This window comes from Hyperolius riggenbachi, chromosome 7 (assembly GCF_040937935.1).
Source record: "Hyperolius riggenbachi isolate aHypRig1 chromosome 7, aHypRig1.pri, whole genome shotgun sequence".
NCBI classification, from domain to species: domain Eukaryota; kingdom Metazoa; phylum Chordata; class Amphibia; order Anura; family Hyperoliidae; genus Hyperolius; species Hyperolius riggenbachi.
Window position 1 is genome coordinate 312,685,985 of NC_090652.1, and position 22,307 is coordinate 312,708,291.

A 22,307-nucleotide genomic window follows, 5' to 3' on the forward strand; every position below is an offset into this window, starting at 1 on the left:
GTCTGGAAGGTTTATGTGCTGTTATGACTCTGCAGAGACTCCTGTGCTGTTTCCTATGGGGTGTGCCGCCCGCCCCTCTCCCTTCCACAAACACATGATGTCACAGAGGCTGGTGTAGTAAGCAGAATCCGCTTCCTTTCTGTAGCTGGTGCCCAGGCAGAGAGATAGGGACAGGAGGTGTGGATTACTCGGTTCTCTGGCAGCGATGAGGGCGGATAGCTGTGCGGGGGAGCAGAGATATCTGTGATTTGTACCGGATAACACAGGTAAGATAGTCTGGCCATTCTCCATCTCTCTCTAACCTTTATCTGTCTCTTTATAATGTAGCTTTATAGGGATCACCAAGATACATACAGGCATTGCCAAAGCAAGGAGAAATAGAAATGGGGGGCATGAAAGTGTGTCCTGAGGGGTGGGATAGAGGTATGGTAGGTAAGCAGTCCGTGGACTTTTTTAGATTAATAGTTTATTTATGCTCCTATTAGTCTGCGGCATGCTGTGACATAGTGTGCAGCAATTGTCACCGGGGATTCCTCCTCTGTGTGGCATGGTGTGACATAGTGTGCTGTGATTGTCGCCGTGGATTCCTCCTCTGTCTGTGGCATGCTGTGACATAGTGTGCAGCGATTGTCATTGTGGATTCCTCCTCTGTGTGGCATGCTGTGACATAGTGTGCAGCGATTGTCACCGGGGATTCCTCCTCTGTCTGTGGCATGCTGTGACATAGTGTGCAGCGATTGTCATTGTGGATTCCTCCTCTGTGTGGCATGGTGTGACATAGTGTGCTGTGATTGTCGCCGTGGATTCCTCCTCTGTCTGTGGCACGCTGTGACATAGTGTGCAGCGATTGTCACCGGGGATTCCTCCTCTGTGTGGCATGCTGTGACATAGTGTGCAGTGATTGTCATTGTGGATTCCTCCTCTGTGTGGCATGCTGTGACATAGTGTGCAGCGATTGTCACCGGGGATTCCTCCTCTGTGTGGCATGCTGTGACATAGTGTGCAGCGATTGTCACCGGGGATTCCTCTTCTGTCTGTGGCATGCTGTAGCATAGTGTGCAGCGATTGTCACTGTGGATTCCTCTTTTCCTAGTAAAATGTAGAGTTTTATCTCATCCTCTAGTCTATAGAGTGAAAGTCTTGAATTGGGGGTCTATCAATTTCTTAAAGCAGTTGTCCCTGGTAACAGTATATTTGGGGCAGTGCAGCAGGAAGTGATTCTCTTTCTCGAGGGTCTTCTGCTCACAGTGTTGGCATAGTCTATTCTTCCTGGCTTTGAAGGTCTCTGTCTGTCCCTCTGATATCAGGGCATTTGTTTCACAGCAATTATCAGTGTTGGGTGCAGGACTCTGCTCTTCATCTAACAGGATACACCCAGAGGAAGTTTGTTATATTCCATGCAGGAAACGGTTGCAGGAAGCTCATAGTCCTCCTCTCTGGGGGTTAGATCTGTTTGCCACTGGACACAACATTTTCAATATCACGTGTTGTTGTCTTTTATGGATGAAAGGACTTTCGGTAGTGTTTTATGGTGGGGTAATTATCAAGCATGCATTGGTGACCATACAGGACCAGTCATGAGATGTGTGAGGGAACCGGGCAGCTGAGGGTCCTGGTCTCTTCACCAGACATTGTCAAAGAATCCTAAAGGTTAGGAAGAGATATACGTCTTCTAAAGGCAGTGGGTAAGTATCAGAATATGAGGAATGGAGCTGTATGTAGTATTGCCTCGGGTGGTTTGAGCAGCAGGGAGCAGAGGAGTCAGTGGAGTGTGTGTGTGTGGGGGGGGGGGGGGGGGTATTGCTGCCATATTTATTTCCTGTTATCCATTATCATTTGCTTGGCTTTTCTGCTGATCTCTCTGGATGCAGTAGTGTCTGAATTACACCCCTCCACTAGTTCTGTCACACTGCACTCAGAAACACCTGATATTCATGCTTATTCACGGCCTATGGCTAAAGGTATTAAAGTGAGAGGATCAGTAGGACAGCCAGGCAACTAGTATTGATTAAAAGGATGTAAATATGGCATGCCTCGTATGGTAAAGGTCTAGGACAAGGGGTGTATGTAGAAAATGGAAGAAGGATGTCGGGGGGCGGGGGGGGGGGGGTAGATGAGCAGTAGATGTAGGAAATGCTAGTAGAATGATGTTTAGACTTTGATGGGGGGGGGGGGGGGAGTAATGGAAGAAGGGTGGGAATGGGGGTAGGAGGTAGATGGAAGAATATGATGAAGGGTTGGATGAGGAGTAGATGGAAGACTATCATGAAGGGTTGGATGAGGAGTAGATGGAAGACTATCATGAAGGGTTGGATGAGGAGTAGATGGAAGACTATCATAAAGGGTTGGATGAGGAGTAGATGGAAGACTATCATGAAGGGTTGGATGAGGAGTAGATGGAAGACTATCATGAAGGGTTGGATGAGGAGTAGATGGAAGACTATCATGAAGGGTTGGATGAGGAGTAGATGGAAGACTATCATGAAGGGTTGGATGAGGAGTACATGGAAGACTATCATGAAGGGTTGGATGAGGAGTAGATGGAAGACTATCATAAAGGGTTGGATGAGGAGTAGATGGAAGACTATCATGAAGGGTTGGATGAGGAGTAGATGGAAGACTATCATGAAGGGTTGGATGAGGAGTAGATGGAAGACTATCATGAAGGGTTGGATGAGGAGTAGATGGAAGACTATCATGAAGGGTTGGATGAGGAGTAGATGGAAGACTATCATAAAGGGTTGGATGAGGAGTAGATGGAAGACTATCATAAAGGGTTGGATGAGGAGTAGATGGAAGACTATCATGAAGGGTTGGATGAGGAGTAGATGGAAGACTATCATGAAGGGTTGGATGAGGAGTAGATGGAAGACTATCATGAAGGGTTAGATGAGGAGTAGATGGAAGACTATCATGAAGGGTTGGATGAGGAGTAGATGACAAAGACAAGACAAATAACATTTATATTGCGCTTTTCTCCTTGCGGACTCAAAGCGCCAGAGCAGAGCAGCAGCCACTAGGGCGCGCTCTATTGGCAGTAGCAGTGTAAGGGAGACTTGCCAAAGGTCTCCTACTGAATTAGTGCTGGCTTACTGAACAGGCAGAGCCGAGATTCGAACCCTGGTCTCCTGTGTCAGAGGCAGAGCCCTTAACCATCACACCATCAGTCAACGGAAGAATATGATGAAGGGTTGGATGAGGAGTAGATGGAAGACTATCATGAAGGGTTGGATGAGGAGTAGGTGGAAGAATATCATGAAGACCACTGAGGAGTAGATGGTAATTGAGGGGTTGGCCTAAAGGATACCGGAGGTGACATGTGATATGATGAGATAGACATGTGTATGTACAGTGCCTAGCACACCAATAACTAGGTTGTGTTACTTTTTTTCTTTCTCTGCCTGAAAGAGTTAAATATCAGGTATGTAAAGTGACAGTTCCTGTCTGAGTCAGGACTGGGTCAGACTACAGTGTGACCCTCACTGATAAGAAATTCCAACTATAAAACACTTTCCTAGCAGAAAATGGCTTCTGAGAGCAGGAAAGAGATAAAAATGGTCAATAGTTCATAGATTTTTTAGCTCTGCCATACTTCAGTGAATGTGTCATTGAGCAAAAACAATAAAACAGTAAAGAGTACAGTAAGAGTAAAAAGTAGATTTAAATATAAAAAAAAGCTGTGGAATATCTTAAAAAAATCAATTTTAAGAGAAGGAGAGGATAGATACAATTGTTTATTTCATTAGTTTATTTTCACTTCGGGTGTCCTTTAGGAGTACAAGGATGGGTGGTGGATACAGGAATGAGAGGACTGGATGAAGCATACAGGAAGTGGTGGAACAGTTGTTGGAACATTGAGGAAGCCATATGACAGGGAGCGCGTTAGGAAGGAGAAGCGATATCTGCTGTGAACACCTGACGCAATGTTGTGTTGTGCTGATGTAGAGCGCACAGGCCCGTTCCTCGACTCTCGTTTTCTCAGAACTTCTGGTGTTTCACAGTCTCGGAGATTTTACAAGATCAAACCACACGTGCGTCTCGTAGTGGTGAAACCACAGAGCTTCCTCCGAAGGGTAATTAGCGTCTGATTTCTCTCCTCCATGCGGCCTCCCAGGTTCACCACCAGCTGTATGAGAATCCAACGATAACAAATCAGGTTAACCAGATGAGCACAGAGCTGTCGGGGGGGGGGGGGGGAGGAGAGTCCTGTGCAGCGCAGGGTGTCGTCACTCCATCACAATCCAGGTTTCTTACACAGAATCTATCGGTCTCAGCTTCTGCATTTACCGCAAGCCTTCCAACCACGGAAGCACTAGATTGCAGCATGGGCTGTTGCGCAGCATCTTGGGAGTTCTAGTTCAACGCTTGGACACTCCTGATCTGAATCTTTGTTCTTGATCTAGTTTCACTTTCTTCAGACCACACGTAGTGTCACAATAATCTGTTTGGCCAAGAGAGGCGCTCTTTGCTTGGCTGAACAGATTACTGCGGCACTACATCTGGTCTGAAGAAGTGGGCTCTGACTCACAAAACTCCTTACCAATGCTTAAAGTGGACCTGAACTCAGAACTTCCTCTCTGCTCTATAAGATAAGCAACAGCATAACTACCTTTTGAAAAAAAACCTTTTTTTTTACAGCCGATACAAATCCTGCTATAAATCTGCAGAGTCTACTTCCTGCTTTCATAGACACAGACATAGAGCTAACATTCTGTATTTACAAATTAGGTGCTCTGCAGAGGCAGTCAGCTGAGATATCAAATTACATTGGTGATTAGTAACAGATGGGGGGAGGGGGTAGACAGGCTAAACTCTCTAAATACATACAGGGCACATTTCTCTGTTTTCTTTTTATCCTATGCAAGAGTTTAGGTCCACTTTAAAGTGACACTTCAGCAGGGGGAAAAAACCCTTATAATATTATGAATTACCGTATATGTGTAGTACGGATAAGGCATAGAACATTAGTAGCAAAGAAAGTAGCCTCATATTTTTATTCTCAGTTCTATAGCGTTTCTGCAGTTTGCTCTGTATTTTAAACTGTAAAACAGAGTGTGAGAGTTATTGCAGGGTTTGTATTAGCTGTAACAAAGACAGGTTTTACTTTACATATTATTATGCTGTTGCTTATCTTGTAGAGCAGAGAGGAAGTTCTGAGTTCAGGTCGAGTTTCCTGAAAGCTCACGAGTTCTGTGTTGACGTCTCTATCTTTTCACCTGCGGTGTAGCGGTTTAGCTGTAACGGCTCACAGATATCCGTGAACATGGATTCCTGTGTCAGTGGCGTGCGGTTATGTTAGATTTTTGTTCTTTTGGGGAATGTGGCATTTGGAAGTCTGAAATAAACATGGAAAGTCTCGCTGCACGGCAGCGGCAGGAATTTGGCCTCGCGCCGCAGATTTCAGGATTAACAAATGTGTAAATGAGATTGCAGCCAGCCGCGAGTGTGTGTTACCTTCCAGTGTCTCCATACATGGTGCCCGCACCCTGGGGGCCTATGCCAGGCCAGCCGCGAGTGTGTGTTACCTTCCAGTGTCTCCATACATGGCACCCGCACCCTGGGGGGCCTACGCCAGGCCAGCCGCGAGTGTGTGTTACCTTCCAGTGTCCCCATACACGGTGCCCGCACCCTGGGGGGCCTACGCCAGGCCAGCCGCGAGTGTTTGTTACCTTCCAGTGTCCCCATACACGGTGCCCGCACCCTGGGGGCCTCCGCCGGGCCAGCCACGAGTGTGTGTTACCTTCCAGTGTCTCCATACATGGTGCCCGCACCCTGGGGGGCCTCCGCCGGTCCATCTGCGAGTGTGTTACCTTCCAGTGTCTCCATACACGGTGCCCGCACCCTGGGGGGCCTCCGCCGGGCCAGCCGCGAGCGTGTTACCTTCCAATATCTCCATACATGGTGCCCGTTAATATCTCCATACATGGTGCCCGTATCCTGGGGGGCCTACGCCAGGCCAGCCGCGAGCGTGTTACCTTCCAATATCTCCATACACGGTGCCCGCACCCTGGGGGGCCTACGCCGCGCACAGGGGGGAATGTCAAAGACCACTATCGGGAACCATTTATACATTTAAAATACATATTTAGAATAAGCAAATTCCTCCTAAAGTAAAATTCACTATAAATTTTTCTCCTATGGGGCTGACACTTACAGGAAGCAGGAAAACTGGCAGATCTGACAGGTTTTGGACTGGTTCACCACCTCATCGGGGATTCTAAGAATGAGGGAGTGAAGGCTGTCTTTCTGGTCTCATCCCAAGGAAGAGCTGCTGATAAACTTACTGCTGGCCATGAGAGAGAGCTGTCAGAACACTGTGTAGCTGCAGACCTCTCAGAGTGCCCATGTGACTCCATTCACCAAGGAAAGTGCCTCTAGTAGACATCAGATCTGGACTATAGACCAATTATTATTATTATTATTATTATTTAGTATTTATATAGCACTGACCTCTTATGCAGTGCTGTACAGAGTATATTGTCACTTAACTGTCTCTCAGAGGTGCTCACAATCTAATCCCTACTATAGTCCTATGTCTGTGTATGGATCATGTAGTGTATGTATCGTAGTCTAGGGCCAATTTAGAGGGAAGCCAATTAGCTTATCTGTATGTTTTTGGGATGTGGGAGGAAACTGGAGTGCTCGGAGGAAACCCACGCAGACACAGGGAGAACATACAAACTCAGTGCAGATAGCGCCCTGGCTGGGATTTGATCCAGGGACCCAGCGCTGCAAGGCGAGAGCGCTAACCACTACGCCACCGTGCTGGCCATGAGAGAGAGCTACCAGGACACCGTAGCTGCAGACCTCTGAGTGCCCATATGACCTTATTCACCGGAATCTCGATCTGATGAGTCATATTTCCCTCGATCTCCATATTCCCCAGATCTCAGGGCTGGACCCAGTAGAATGTGGGAATTGCAATTGCTTAGCGCTTTTGGTAGCGAGCTTTGCAGTGTTTTTCTGAGCCATTTCTATTATTGTTGAAGCAATTTTGAATTTAATACAGGCGGTTTGAGCAGCAATTGCAATTTCCATAGCGATTTGGGATTTCCATAGGTTTGGGAATAAGCGTTGCGAAATGGCTTTGTTCAGCGATTGCAAAGTAATTTTGCAGCCAGGGCTGTGGAGTTGATACAAAAATCATCTAACTCCGACTCCAAGTACTCAAAATGGCTCCGACTCCTCGACTCCTTAAGGTGGCCACACACCATACAATTTTTGTTGTTTCTGTTCAATTTAAGAATTGCAATCAATTTCTGACTGATTGTAACATTTCAAAAATATGACCAATGCACCACACACCTGTGTTCAATATTTCCCCAATTATAATAAAAATGATTGGAAATTCAGAGAAAATTGCTCGGGTGTGTATATTAAATTGACAATCCAACACGCACCATACAATCTTTAGTAGGAATTGAAGAGAAATATCTGGCATTCTGGATCGATTTAAATCGGAAAAAAAGGGGAAATCCGATCGTATTTTTTAGTCGAATGAAAAAAGCTTTCGATTTTTCGAGATACGATCGTTTTTATCGAATTACTGTAAAATCTGATCATTTTATTGTATCGTGTGTGGCCACCTTTAGTCTAATACTTACCAGGGCTGTAGATTTTTGTACAAAAATCATCCGACCCAGACTCCCGACTCAGACTCCTCAGTTTATGAAACCTCCGACTCAAACTTCGACTCCAGGTACCCAAAATTGCTCCGACTTTGACTCCTCGACCCCAACTCTGACTCCACAGCCCTGTTTGCAGCGATTCTATACTTTGTTTTTAAGTGCAAATGCTGCAGAACCTGTAGAATCAGGAAATTGTGTGTCACCTTCATTGTTAACCTTGGGCTTTTGAAATCGCCGGTTGAAAGCGCTGTGATGGGCTGCAGGTCTGATTGGGCATCTGGGAAAACGAGGCCCATGGAGGCCACACCTTCACACCTTATAGGACATGCACTGGGGGGGGGGGGGGGGGGCACCATACTATGCGGGGAGGTGCTGATGTGGGAGACCAGTGTATGACATAAAGTGAAAATATTCATAATCTAGTTTCAGTGGCAGTAGTGCATCTTTGTATGCACACATGTGCAGCCAGCCGCCATTCTCAGTAGGGGGCGGTCACTGTCATGCAAATAATTCCAAGTTGAAGCAGGATTATTCAAATGTATGCAGCTTGTAAATGGACCAAAGGAAGTAGTAAGTTATCAGAGCTTAGCCTCCGTGTATCAGGCCCCCCCTGTGTGTGTATATGTGTGTGTGTGTGTACCCCACACCCCGTGACTTCTATGTGACTGTAATGATGCTGATGTCTTTGCAGAGGTTGGGAGCGGCTCGCTGGATGGTGTGTGACTGCAGCTGACACAAGGACCCAACATGGCTGCCAACAAGAATAAAACGCAGAGCTCCTTAGCGCTACACAAGGTCATCATGGTGGGCAGTGGCGGTGTGGGCAAGTCTGCGCTCACCCTACAGTTCATGTATGACGAGGTGAGTGTCGCACGGGACTCAAGCCAAATACCTCCCAGTTCTACAATCAGTGGGGAAAGGACAACTGTCACACAAAAAACAATGTGAAATGTACATTTACATTTCTGCCAGAATAAAATGCACCATAAATTATTTTTTTACCGTTACACTGGGCAGTTAAAAACTAAAAGGTTTTGGACTAGTCCATCTCCTCATGGTGGATTGTTAGTTAATTCTTTATTTACAAAAGGCGTGACTAGCTTACAGGGACAACAACGGATAATTTGCCTATTTCATCAGTGGTGCATTGTGGGTGACATCTCAGATCGCACTCCAACCTGAATTATCGCAAACAGGGATGAGCAGAAACTACGCCAGTGCGAATTTACGCATCGTAGTTCGCGTCTACGCACCGTACTTCGTAGGTGAAGTTTCAAAACTAACGCTTACGAATTTACGCGTAGCGAAGTACTGCTGTACGTAGCTTACGCCCACTATGCGTAGTTAACATGTGTATTGCGTAGTGAACTATGAATGCGTTACTTGCGTCTAATTTTCCGCGTGCGGTTCTATGCTTACAAATTTACGCATTGGAAAGGGGAATGTACGCATAGATGAGTTCCCGGTATAAGCCTTTAAAGAGGAAGTAATGCGTAAAATGTTCTGCATACGGGCATAAGCATCCGTTTCGCATCGCACTACGCGTAATTGCGTATTTTAACGCGTAGTCTACGAAATGCATTAGAAGCGAATATTTGATTTCAAAGCCGTAGTTTGGCGAAGCGTAATTGCGTAAAACTATGGGTAGTTCCAGCGTAGGGACGTTGGCTGACTACAACCATCCCTGATCGCAAATAAAACGTTTTCCTTTCCATTTTATTTTACAAAAATTATATATTCCACTTTAGCCAGCGCTCAATGTCCCAGACTGCAAACACCACCTCGATGCTTGGGTCTTCAGATACACCTTTAAAAATAAACAGCAAGAGAAGATCTCATAGTGCAGGATGTTTATATATTGCACTCACACCTCTGTGCTCCCGCAGCCACACACTAAAAACACTCAGGTGGTGCTATAAACTCTTCCACAGGGGACTAGGGGTGGAAGAGTTTATAGCACCACCTGAGTGTTTTTAGTGTGTGGCTGCGGGAGCACAGAGGTGTGAGTGCAATATATAAACATCCTGCACTATGAGATCTTCTCTTGCTGTTTATTTTTAAAGGTGTATAGGTATCTGAAGACCCAAGCATCGAGGTGGTGTTTGCAGTCTGGGACATTGAGCGCTGGCTAAAGTGGAATATATATGTTGAACTGGCCTGAGGAGGCGTAATACGGTAGCGCTCCACCAAAGTAAAGCAAGTGGGAATAGGGTATAACAGCGAGCGCGGTTTTTACTCTGCATATATTATTTTACAAAACCACTTCCTAAACTGCTGTTGCTCAGTCCAGCTGCCAACATAGTGTTGGCTGACCTCTTTATAGAGTTTCTCTCCAGGGAGTGCTTATGTAAAGGATAAGAAAAAGTTTACAGTTTTGGATGGTGTTAGACCACTTATGAGTTTTTATTGTTGTCTTTTGTCCCCATGTGTGGCGATTTCTATCACTTCCCTCCAGACTAGAGATGGTCAACGAGACTCTAATCTTTCCAGGCTTGCATGCAAATTGAATGCAAATGAAGCAGCTTGGGTCTGCGCCAATCAAAGTAAGCAGGAAGTCCATCTGATTGGACCAATCCCAAGGTGCATACCATTTGCATTACATTTCCACGCAACCCAAAAACATCAAGATCTCACTAATTATGTAGTCCAGAAGACCAGACATGAGTGACAGACGGCAGTGCTTGTAGATTAAAGAAACCCAACAGGTTTTTGTTGCTGTTTCTCTCCTCCTGTCCCCTCTTCCGGTCCCCTCTTCCTGTCCCTTCTCTTCCTCTTCCTGTCCCTTCTCTTCCTGTTCCTCACTTCCTGTCCCTGAGATGCCACATTGATGTTATTGAGTCCTGTAACTCCTGCTCTTGTATTGCAGTTTGTGGAGGATTATGAGCCCACCAAGGCGGACAGCTACAGGAAGAAGGTGGTCCTGGATGGGGAGGAGGTTCAGATCGATATTCTGGACACAGCGGGCCAGGAGGACTATGCTGCCATCCGAGACAACTACTTCCGCAGCGGGGAGGGCTTCCTGTTGGTCTTCTCCATCACTGAGCACGAGTCCTTCACCGCTACAGCCGAGTTCAGGTCAGTGTGACGAACAGTTATATACCGCCACTGTGGTCTTACCTCTGTTCCTCGGCAGCTCTGAGTCTGCGGTCCATGTGTAGCGAGTGTCACTGCTCTGAGTCTGCCGTCCATGTGTAGTGGGTGTGGCTGCTCTGAGTCTGTGGTCTATGTGTAGCGGGTGTCACTGCTCTGAGTCTGCGGTCCATGTGTAGTGGGTGTGGCTGCTCTAAATCTGCGGTCCATGTGTAGCGAGTGTCACTGCTCTGAGTCTGCGGTCCATGTGTAGCGAGTGTCACTGCTCTGAGTCTGCGGTCCATGTGTAGTGGGTGTCGCTGCTCTGAGTCTGCGGTCCATGTGTAGTGGGTGTCGCTGCTCTGAGTCTGCGGTCCATGTGTAGCGGGTGTTGCTGCTCTGAGTCTGCGGTCCATGTGTAGTGGGTGTCGCTGCTCTGAGTCTGCGGTCCATGTGTAGTGGGTGTCGCTGCTCTGTCTGTGGTCCATGCGTAGCTGGTGTCGCTGCTCTGAGACTGCGGTCCATGTGTAGCTGGTGTCGCTGATCTGAGTCTGTGGTCCATGCGTAGCTGGTGTCGCTACTCTGAGTCTGCAGTCCATGTGTATCGGGTGTCGCTGCTCTCAGTCTGCGGTCCATGTGTATCGGGTGTCGCTGATCTGAGTCTGCGCTCCATGTGTATTGGGTGTCGCTGCTCTGAGTCTGCCGTCCATGTGTAGCGAGTGTCACTGCTCTGAGTGTGTGTTCCATGTGTAGTGGGTGTCGCTGCTCTGAGTCTGCGGTCCATCATGTGTAGCTGGTGTCGCTGCTCTGAGTCTGCAGTCCATGTGTATCGGGTGTCGCTGCTCTGAGCCTGCGGTCCATGTGTAGCTGGTGTCGCTGCTCTGAGTCTGCGGTCCATGTGTAGCGAGTGTCACTGCTCTGAGTCTGTGGTCCATGTGTAGCGAGTGTCACTGCTCTGAGTCTGTGGTCCATGTGTAGCGAGTGTCACTGCTCTGAGTCTGTGGTCCATGTGTATCGGGTGTCGCTGCTCTGAGTCTGCGGCCCATGCCTAGCGAGTGTCTTTGCTCAGCAATGTCCTCGGCTGCTCAGAGTCTGCGGTGAAGCAGGTAATTATAACTAGCATGGTTGTGCCAGTCACTGCAAGGGCTCCAAAATCCTGAGCTCTATAATTAGGGATGACAAGAACAGGCACACTGCAATGGGAGGGGCACATTAGCAAGGCACACACTATACAGGAAGCTCTAAATTCAAGGGCTGCACAATTAGCAGCACAGTAATAAAGGGAGGCTGTGAAGAGTTCAGCCACACCCACCTTTAATGACCACGCCTCCTGCAAAACAAGTCTTCCCCCAATAATGAATAGGTTTGCTACAGGAGGAGGCGTCCACCAATCCTAATAGCCCAGCTACTTGGAGAGTGCAGCAGAGCTAACGTGGTGTGATCAGGATATGTAAAGGACACCCAAGGCAAGGGTAAAGAGTTCAGGTTATCTTACCTGGGGCTTCTTCCAGCCCCTCCTTCACCCCCCCACCCCCTCCCCATCCCTTCCCCATCCCTTCCAATCAGGTCCCTTGCTGTGCTTCCGATCTCCTGCAATGTGCCACTGCCCCCTCTGAGAGATCCGCAAGCACACCTCCTCGATCGCGCTTCCATGGCTGGGCGCATTGTGTGCATGCGCAGTGTAAGTCTTTATGAATTACACATGCGCAGAGCATTACCAGCCACAGGATCGCTTTTGCCAAGGTGTGGGGCTGCGCACATGCAACTTGGCACACTGGAGTGGTTACAATTGCAGCAAGGGACCTGATAGGCTGCGCGGAGGCTGAAAGAAAAAGTACCATTTTAACATATCTTCAGATTTTAAAGAGACCCAGAGATGAAGCACCCTCATGTATTTTACCATGTATATCAGTGGGAACATTAGAGAAAACACCTACCCTGCTCTCTGTTTCATCCTTCACTGCTCAGCTTGCTTCTTATGAACCCTGATAAAATCCCAGACGGAGCATTGAGTCTGCCTCTGCTATAACGACTCAGCTATAATGATTCCTGAGCAAAGCCAGACTGGATGCTCAGTCTGGGATTTTATCAGGGCTGATAACAAGCAGGCTGAGCAGTGAAGAATGAAGCAGAGAGCAGGGTAGGTGTTTTCTCTAATGTTCCCACTGCATGTATATGATAAAATACATGAGGGTGCTTCCTCTCTGGTTCACTTTAAGATTAAGGAGAGGTTTACAGTAGGACATTGCAGTGCTGCGTTATAAAGTCTTGTAATGCACTGCAATTTAAAGTCTATGCGACACTCACAGTGCGACGTTAGCGTTACACTGTAATGTGTTGCGTTATGGTAATGCACTGCTGCAATGCGTTACCTCTCAACGCGCACGTTTCCAGGTACAGGAAAGCATACTTTTCATTGCCTGTATGCTTCACTGTACCTACTGTATGCAACCATAACACAGCATCAATGTGTATTACCACTTTTTGTTGCTTTGTAATGTTACATTGCAACTTTACAACGCAACTTCCTACTATGAACCTAGCCAGAATGAAAATTTAAATCAGTGGAGGTTTGAGAATGTTTTTGGGAGCCTCCTCTTTAAAGTGAACCTCCAGACTAAAAATCTACTCTAACAGTTTCACAGCATCAGAACTTTGTTTTTCTTACCCAAGCCTCATTTTTAGCTGCACAGAAACTAAGCTCCGCCCCATCAAAAAACAACTGCTCGGGCAGGTTTCCCCTGATGCTGTGCAAAGCATGGTGGGATTTCTGATTATGTTGTTCTCGTTGCTTAGCAACTGGGAAGGGTGAGCAGGACACAGGACAGTTGGAACTGTCTCATGCTCCCTGTCACCTCCTTTCAAACAAAAAGATGGCTGCCCCCATGAAATCACAAACACTTGCCTGTTCTTTTAAAACAGGGTGGGTAAGAGATTATATTATCTATCTATATATATAATAGAGTAAGTGCCTCAACCTTTAAGCAAGAAGAAGAAGTAGCGCCCTGCCTCCAGGGCCGGTCCAAGCAAGAAGAAGTAGTGTCATATCGAACCAAGGGCAAAGAGAAATAATTTGCATATTCAGTAGCAGTGCACTGTGGGTAACCACAAATGTTGACTTATAGCTGAATTATTGCAGATTTGCTTCTGTTTTAAGAAGGAAAATTACACCAAGCTTTGCTTTTTTTAGTAGGAGGGCTTTTTGGTCCCTTTTATCCTCCTATACATTCTTAGTAGTTTGGGTCACCCTGAGCTGCTTGGTTACTCTGTTGTACTTGTCCAAGCCCTATCTCATACAGCCATATCAATCCCTGCTATGTACTGATGAGGACCAAATGTCTGAAATAGGCTGTCACATGTGGGTTTGATATGACTGTGTAAAACGTAAAGCTCTAGGCTTGCTTGACTTACCAAGGGTGAAAAGAAATAATTTGCATATTCAGTAGCGGTGCATTGTGGGTAATCACAATTGTTCACTTATAGCTGAATTATTGCAGATTTTCTTCTGTTTTAGGAAGGCAAATTACACCAAGCTTTGATTTTTTTTCTTTTTTTAGTAGGAGGTCTTTTTGGTCCCTTTTATCCCCCTATACATTCCGAGTGGTTTGGGTCACCCTGAGCTGCTTGGTTACTCTGTTGTGTTGGTCCAAGCCCTATCTCACACAGCCTTATCAATCCTTGCCATGTACTGATGAGGACCAAAAGTCTGAAATAGGCTGTTACATGTGGGTTTGATATGACTGTGTAAAATTTAAAGCTATATGCTTGCTATACACCAGCGGCTCTGGATGCTTACTTAGCTTACCAAGGAGGAAAAGGGGTAATTTGCATATTTAATAGTAGTGCATTGTGGGTAACTACAAATGTTCCCTTACAGCTGAATTATTGCAGATTTTCTTCTGTTTTAAAAAGGCAAGTTACACCAATACAGTGTGCGGCATTGCAGGAAGTGACGACAGTGGAACGCACGATGGAACACGGAGAGGTGAGTCATCCCCGCCTGCTGCCTCTTACTAATAGTGGCGGCTGCTACTGTGCTTAAGCAGGAGGGGGAGTGCACATGGGGGACCCAGATGAGGGGGAGGTTCCTGCTGAGCTTAAGCAGGAGGGGGAGCGCACATGGGGGACCCAGGTGAGGGGGGTTCCTGCTGAGCTTAAGGAGGAGGGGGAGTGCACATGGGGGACCCAGATGAGGGGGAGGTTCCTGCTGAGCTTAAGCAGGAGGGGGAGCGCACATGGGGGACCCAGGTGAGGGGGGGGGGGGGGGGGTCCAACCCCCCCTCCCCGCCACTGTGCCCAATACCCCCTTCCTGCCCATTACCCTCTTATGCAGCGTATGCTACGCCGCGGGTCGGCTAGTTTTAATTAACATAACTAATTTAACTTAATGACAGTATGTTTGTTTAGGCTGAAGTTCCTCTTTAAAGGATAGCTGCGCCACTTTACTAAAATCGTTTCCTAGTCCTTTAAAAAAAAAGAAATAATAATAATAATGTTGCGTCATGTTTTATTTCTATGAACGCTGGACGTTGGGGTTTGGCGCGGTGCCCAGGCTGTGCAGAGATGATGCTGGGCGTGGCACAGATCAGTGACACTCATCGGCTCTGCTGATTGGTCAGGAATCCAGCGCCGGCTCCTCTCGCCCCCGTACTCTTCAGGAATCTCTCTGCCTGTGGCTCGGCGTGCTCCGACGGGCGCCGACGACATCCCCCCAGGGCGTGATGCAGCCTGCAGCTCTGGGGATTCCGCTCAGCCTCGAGTGGCGTTTCTCCACCTGTAAAGAGGATAAAAGTTCATCCCTGAACGGGTGACTACTTCGCTGAACTGACAAGCCGTGACTAGAGTGAAGATAGACGCAAACGCCCAGAGGTGAGAAGCGAAGTTCAGCAGAGCGCAGCCGATCGTTACCAACAACAGTGCTCTGAAAACATGGGAACTCCTTCCTCCATCAGAACATAAGAAACACAAATAGTCACAGGTAATAGGTGGAAGTGTGTAAGACCACCGCGGCGGTAACAGGAAGTTAAGGGGACTCTGAATTGTGTTTAAAAAAAAACAAATTCTGGACTTACCTGGGTCTTCCTGCAATGACTTGCGAGGTCCTCTGGAGTCCTCATCAGCTCTACCTTGGTCCCACTGGTGGCTCCGTTACATCGCGCGTTCCCGCACCTGTTGCGTCATTACGCCAGTTGCTGTAAGCATGCTGCGCATGGCCGGTTCAGTCTTTAGAGAACCGCACATGTGCTAGACACTTACGGCAAGCGGCGCGATGACTCTATGGATGTGCGCAGACAGTCGCCGGAATGCAGGTGCCACCAGCGGGACCAAGCAAGAGCTGATGAATATGCCGGGGGACCTCACAGGGGGCTGGAGGAAGCCCCAGGCAAGTCCAGAAATCGTTGCGGTTTTTGGGGGGGGGGGGGGGGGGGTTGGTTTTTGTTTTTTTTACTATTCGGGCTCCCTTTTTAAAGGCATTATAGGTCTTGAATTGTACCTGTAGGGAAAAAAAGTGTCCAAATAAGGGGCAAATCCATAGACTTCCTCTGTCCTCCATCATGTACCGTCCCCTCTGCAAAACCGATGACAAGTCCTTGTCGTCAGCTCGAGCATGCGCAGTAGCATGGACCCGATTGGGCTCTCCTTTTGTTTGCTGAAACCTGAGTGGGCCCCTGCTTCTGTGCAGGCGCAGTGCGGCAAGCTTCAGCGAATACACAGCGCTGGAACGGGGAGGGGGCGTGGCTTCTCTCTCCTGAGGTAAGTATCTTTTTCCTTAATATGGGTCACAGTACTAATAAGAGCACAACACGAACAAGCAGATAGCTGCACAAAGGATTTAAAGTGTAACTGTTGGGAATAAAATAAAAAAACAATTCTTTCTTTTTATCTGGTAAACAAGTAATAAGGATGCTAACCAGGCAATCCAAAAGTTAAAATCAATCTTAGGCCCAGTGCACACCACAACCACTAGCAGATCCGCAATACGCTAGCGGTTTTGGGAGCTGATTTCAGAGCGATTCTAGGTATGTTTAGAGAGGTTTTCTAAACATACCTAGCGGTTTTGGGTGCGTTTTTGTGTAGCAGATTACACATATTGTTACAGTAAAGCTGTTACTGAACAGCTTCTGTAACAAAAACGCCTGGCAAACCGCTCTGAAGTAGCGTTTTTCAGAGCGCTTTGCGTTTTTCCTATACTTTACATTGAGGATGAAACGCTTCCGAAAACCGCAAATGCGCAGCAGGAGGCACGTTTTGCGGCTTGTCAAAAACCTCAAACCGCCGGTGTGCACCAACCCATTGCAATACATTAGCCAAGCGTTTTTACAGGCGGATGCGGCCGGCGGATTGCTCCAAAAACCGCTCGGTGTGCACTGGGCCTTACTTTTCTTGTTGATAAACTATCATTCCCCAGTTTACCTGACTCTTATTTGGTACATCTGCCGCACAAAGGAAGTTGCCGGGCATGCTGGGTTGTCTTTTTGCTTCTTCATTGCTATACAATGCTAGACACACACCACAGAGAAACAAACAATGGTGCGCAGACTGCAATGTAAGGGAAAGTATAGCAGACGAATCACTGAGTCCATATGGGGGAGAAGAGCAAAGGGGAGGTGGGCCCTGCCAAATAGGCTTACAATCTAAGGGGTGGCGGAGAGAGGGACACCTAAGGAGAGGTGTAAATTCAAGGGAGGGGCTTATAGCTATGAAGATGGTGAGTGAGAAATGGTGAACAGATGGGTCTTTAAGGCCTCCTTGAATGAGTTGAAGGTGGGGTGAGCCTGATAGGGGGAGGGAGTTCCATAGAGTAGGGGCTGCTCTGGAGAAGTCCTGGAGCCTCCCTAGTGATACGAGGGGTGGACATCCATAGAGTGTTGGAGAAGCAGAGAGTGTCTCTGGGTGAGATCGGAGATGTATGAAGGGGAGGGATGGTGAAAGGATTTGTATGCCAGGCAGAGCAGTAATAGGCCTGGTTCATATAGAGTTATTGTGATCTTAATCAGACGTTGTTTGTATGGCTTCCTGAGACAAATCGTGTGTGTTTGTTCCGGATGCAGAGAGCAGATCCTGCGTGTGAAGGCGGAAGAAGACAAGATTCCTCTGCTCGTCGTGGGGAACAAGTCCGATCTGGAGGACAGGAGACAAGTCCCTGTGGACGAGGCCCGAGGCAAGGCCGACGAATGGGGGGTGCAGTATGTGGAGACCTCGGCCAAGACCAGAGCCAATGTAGATAAGGTGAGTGTGTAACCGGGTGTTTCAGAATAGTGTGTCAGGAGCAGAGGCCTCCCGCAGCACAGAGTATATCAGGAGAGGAGAGGCCTCCAGCAGCACAGAGTATATCAGGAGAGGAGAGGCCTCCAGCAGCACAGAGTATATCAGGAGAGGAGAGTTAGATAGAGGAAAGAACAGAGTCCTCCAGCAGCACAGAGTATATCAGGAAAGGAGAGGCCTCCCGCAGCACAGAGTATATCAGGAGAGGAGAGGCCTCCAGCAGCGCAGACTATATCAGGAGAGGCGAGGCCTCCAGCAGCACAGAGTATATCAGGAGAGGAGAGTTAGATAGAAGAAGGAGCAGAGTCCTCCAGCAGCACAGAGTTTATCAGGAGAGGAGGGTTAGAGGAAGGAGCAGAGTCCTCCAGCAGCACAGAGTATAGCAGGAGAGGAGAGTTAGAGGAAGGGGCAGAGTCCTCCAGCAGCACAGAGTATATCAGGAGAGGAGAGTCAGAGGAACTCTGTTGGTTGGTTCCATCTAGAGTTGGGCGAACTGTTAGCGCAACTGCAGCCGAACTGTTCGGCTGCCCAACCTGTCATGTGGCTGTGGTTCTTACTACTTCCGGGTCGCAATGACCCGGAGTAGTACGTCTGCGCTGGCCCGACGGAGCGTGTCCTAGATCGCGCTCCCGTTGCCGGGCACTCTCTGCGCATGTGTGTGAGGTCACTCATGATGTCACACACATGCGCAGAGAGTGCCCGGCAACGGGAGCGCGATCTAGGACGCGCTCCGCCGGGCCAGCGCAGACGTACTACTCCGGGTCATTGCGACCCGGAAGTAGTAAGAGCCACAGCCACATGACAGGTTGGGCAGCCGAACAGTTCGGCTGCAGTTGCGCTAACAGTTCGCCCAACTCTAGTTCCATCTCAGAAGCGATGGTATGTTCTCTAGCTGAGGAAACTCTGTAAAGTAGAGCAACAATTACACTTTGGCGTTTGGGGTGGGTGGAATCTTCCAGGGGCCTGTCTGAACATGGTACAGCCCAGCGGTGTGAAATGTTGGTTGTAGATGGAGCTCTGCTTCACTTTTAGGTTTTTTTTTTTGTTTTTTTTTTTTGTACGCATATTTTTCACCTGGTGTCTCCCCCTTTTTTAGGTTTTTTTCGATCTAATGAGAGAAGTCAGAGCGAAGAAAATGTCTGAAAACAAAGACAAAAACGGGAAGAAAAGTGGGAAAAACAAGAAGAGCTTCAAACAGCGGTGCTGCCTGCTGTGACCACCGGAGGGAGCTGCCTGCGAGGGGCGGGGCTGTTTGCAGCCCCTCCTCCAGACCCGCCCTTGTTTTCTAATCCAACAGTTTTGTATTTCATTCTTTCAGTGCTAAAAGACTAGCAACCACTCGGAACGTTGCCCCCTGTAGGCCTGGGGGGTGCGGTCCCACCGCTATTACTTATGCTCTGGGTCTTTCCTTTTTTCTCTTTCTATCCTTTGCCGAAAAAAGAACAAATAGTTTTTTGTTTGTTGCCATCAAGTAATGTCTTCATCCATGAAACTGTCGGCCAGAAGCTGTGAGCTCCACCCCACGACTGGGGAGTGAATATTTGAGAAGTTTGTTTCACTACGTACGGCGCTAGCAGAGGGCTCGATGCAGGAGGTGTCAGCGGACGTGAGAGGAGGTCTGTAGATCGGTTGTACCGCGAGGATTGGTTGTAGGACTTGTGTGACTCTTACAAACATTTTTTGTGGTTCCTGCGGCCCATGTTGATGCCAGAACTCCTAGGGCTCTCTTCTACGTTTGAAGATCTTTCTGAGATCGGTTTAAGGCCTGATCTAACGTGCCTCACTCCTCCGTACATAGATTAACCCAGTTTTGTATTATAATTCTTCTTTTTTTTTTTTTTTTTTTAACTCAGGTTATATTGCAGTATTTTTTGCTTGCCAACTTTATTCTCTACGCAGACAACTGCCAATTTCTTTCGTCAGTCGGCAAAAGCCCCACCAGACTTTATCGAAATATTAATAAAGTTGTTGAAACACTTTTGCAGTTGTCCACGTGGCCCGGAGGACTTTCTTTGGCGGGGAAAAGAAAGGTTGAGGGGTTTTCTTTTTTCGAAGGTTCTAAGTTGGCTTCGGAGAATCGTCAGTAAAGAGGAGAGATGCTCAGTGGAATCGGCCCACAAGGGACAAGTTGGAGTATTTGCTATTAAAGAGACACTGAAGTCTCGTTTTTTACTTTTTCTTATTCAACCTTCTTCAGCATTAAATTCTAAGCTGAATTGCTGCATCCCCGTGGCATAATGAGTTATTTATAGCCCTGGAATTTCCCTGCATAGTTACACAGGTCGCATCCTTCCGCTTCCTGGTAGAAGCAGAGCTTTGTGCAGTAGCTCTGCCTCTTCTCCAGTCAATCTCTGTTGATCCCCGCCTCTCTCAGACTTCTTTCACTGAGAGGCGGAGATCTGCAGAGATTGACTCCAGCAGAGGCAGAGCTACAGCCCAAAGTTCTGCCTCCCCCGGGCAGCAAAATCTACCACCTGCAAAGTTGTGGAACTTTGCTGGACAATATCAGGGCTATAAATAACTTGTTCTGCCGCGGGGATGCGACAATTCAGCTTTGAATTTAATGCCGAAAAAGGATGAATAAGAAAATAAGGTTAAAAAAAAGAGACTTCAGTGTCTCTTTAAGGTGCCGACTAACAGTACAATTTTCTGGGAAGAGTCACCAAATCGATCTGATAAATGCGATGGGAAATGCATGTTTTAAAGGATACCCGAGGTGACATGTGACATGATGAGCTAGACATGTGAATGTACAGTGCCTAGCATACAAATAGCTATGCTGTGTTCCTTTTTTTTTTCTTTCTCTGCCTGAAAGAGTTAAATATCAGGTATGTAAGTGGCTGACTCAGACAGGAAGTGACTACAGTGTGGCATCACTGATAAGAAATTCCAACTATAAAACACTTTCCCAGCAGAAAATTGCTTCTGAGAGCGAAAAAGAGGTAAAAGGGGGAATTTCTTATCAGTGAGGGTCACACTGTAGCCACTTCCTGTCTGAGTCCGGACTGAGTCAGCCACTTACATACCTGATATTTAACTCTTTCAGGCAGAGAAAGAAAAAAAGGAACACAGCCTAGTTATTTGTGTGCTAGGCACTGTACATACCCATGTCTATCTCATCATGTCACATGTCACATCGGGTATCCTTTAATATATTGAATATTCCACCATCAATGAACCAGTCTGGGCTTCCTATCCAGACCATCACAACCGATTATAAAAAAAAAAACCATTTTTCACGATTAACTAAATTGTTGCGGAACAATCGCCATTAGAATCGATCACAGTCGATTTGGGACATCAAGGTTTATTTTCTGCCGATCTGATTGCTCAGACAAATCTTTTCTGAAAGTTGAACAGTTAGTGGGCACCTGTAGAGCTGTTATTGAAAAGCTGGCGGGTTTTCTGACTTTGGTCTGTGTAGGGGGGGGGGGGTTTAGAAGCCCGTTTCCAGTTCTGTTATTTGGACGCCACAACGTGTTCGCTTAATGCTGTTTTTAATGCATATGCTAAAAATGTATTCTAATGATTAAAATGCCTTATTCTCGCTAATGAGATCTGTTCATTAGATGTAAAGGGTTCTTATTCTTCCCAAAAAGGACGGCACTTCAGATGTAGGCGGAGTCTAACGGGCTTAGTTTTGTTCTGTTTTCCTCTGTGGTTTAAGGTACCCGTTACGTTAAGGATCTAATTTTCCAAACAATCGATTCCCCACCCGATTTGATCATTGCGATCGATCAGAAATGACCAGCAGAGGGGAAAATAAGTAAGCTGATCAGACCAAAAGCATCATTCTTAAATTCAGATCGAGAGAACGATCATTTGTCAACGATCTGCACTATTAATAGCACCTGAACCAATCAATCGTACCAGAGATTGTACTATTAATGGGCATCTTAAAAGTGCAATTGATTTACACTGGGCATTGATTCACTTACAGAATTGGGGGCTACTGGTGATGGTTGAGGGGGAGTTATGTTATAAAATTCATACTTACCTCCCATGTCTTCTTCACGGAGCTGCTGATGCCACGCCCGATCCTTCATGTCTCCTTCCCGTAGATGCTGATGCCACGCCCAGTCCTTCATGTCTCATTCATGTAGCTGCTGATGCCACGCCCAGTCCTTCATGTCTTCTTCACGGAGCTGCTGATGCCACGCCCATTCCTTCCCCTGATGTCATGCACTACTGGGCCACTCCTTCCCATCACATGGCAGTATTCTCCCAAGGATTTTTTTTTTCCAGTTGGGGCCTGACGGGGGAATGCAGGGGTGGTGCTTCTCTGAACAACTCTGCTTACAGCATCGGAAGCGGATGAGGAGGTGAGCTGATGACAGCCGGGTG

General features: G+C 47.3%; 1 protein-coding gene across 2 annotated transcripts in view; it reads left to right on the forward strand.

Moving 5' to 3' along the window:
• Window positions 1-19,943, forward strand: part of RALB (RAS like proto-oncogene B) — a 38,750-nt gene extending 18,807 nt beyond the window's left edge. The window contains exons 1-5 of one of the 2 annotated variants that reach the window (XM_068246148.1): window positions 166-266; window positions 8,320-8,489; window positions 10,495-10,703; window positions 17,750-17,927; window positions 19,060-19,943. In XM_068246148.1, coding sequence (XP_068102249.1) covers window positions 8,376-8,489; window positions 10,495-10,703; window positions 17,750-17,927; window positions 19,060-19,179 — 621 coding nt within the window. In that variant the 5' untranslated portion in view covers window positions 166-266; window positions 8,320-8,375 and the 3' untranslated portion in view covers window positions 19,180-19,943. Of the gene's footprint in view, window positions 1-165; window positions 267-8,319; window positions 8,490-10,494; window positions 10,704-17,749; window positions 17,928-19,059 lie in introns of those variants that run through there. The other variant, XM_068246147.1, reaches the window with a different exon arrangement.
• Window positions 19,944-22,307: the final 2,364 nt, after the last annotated feature.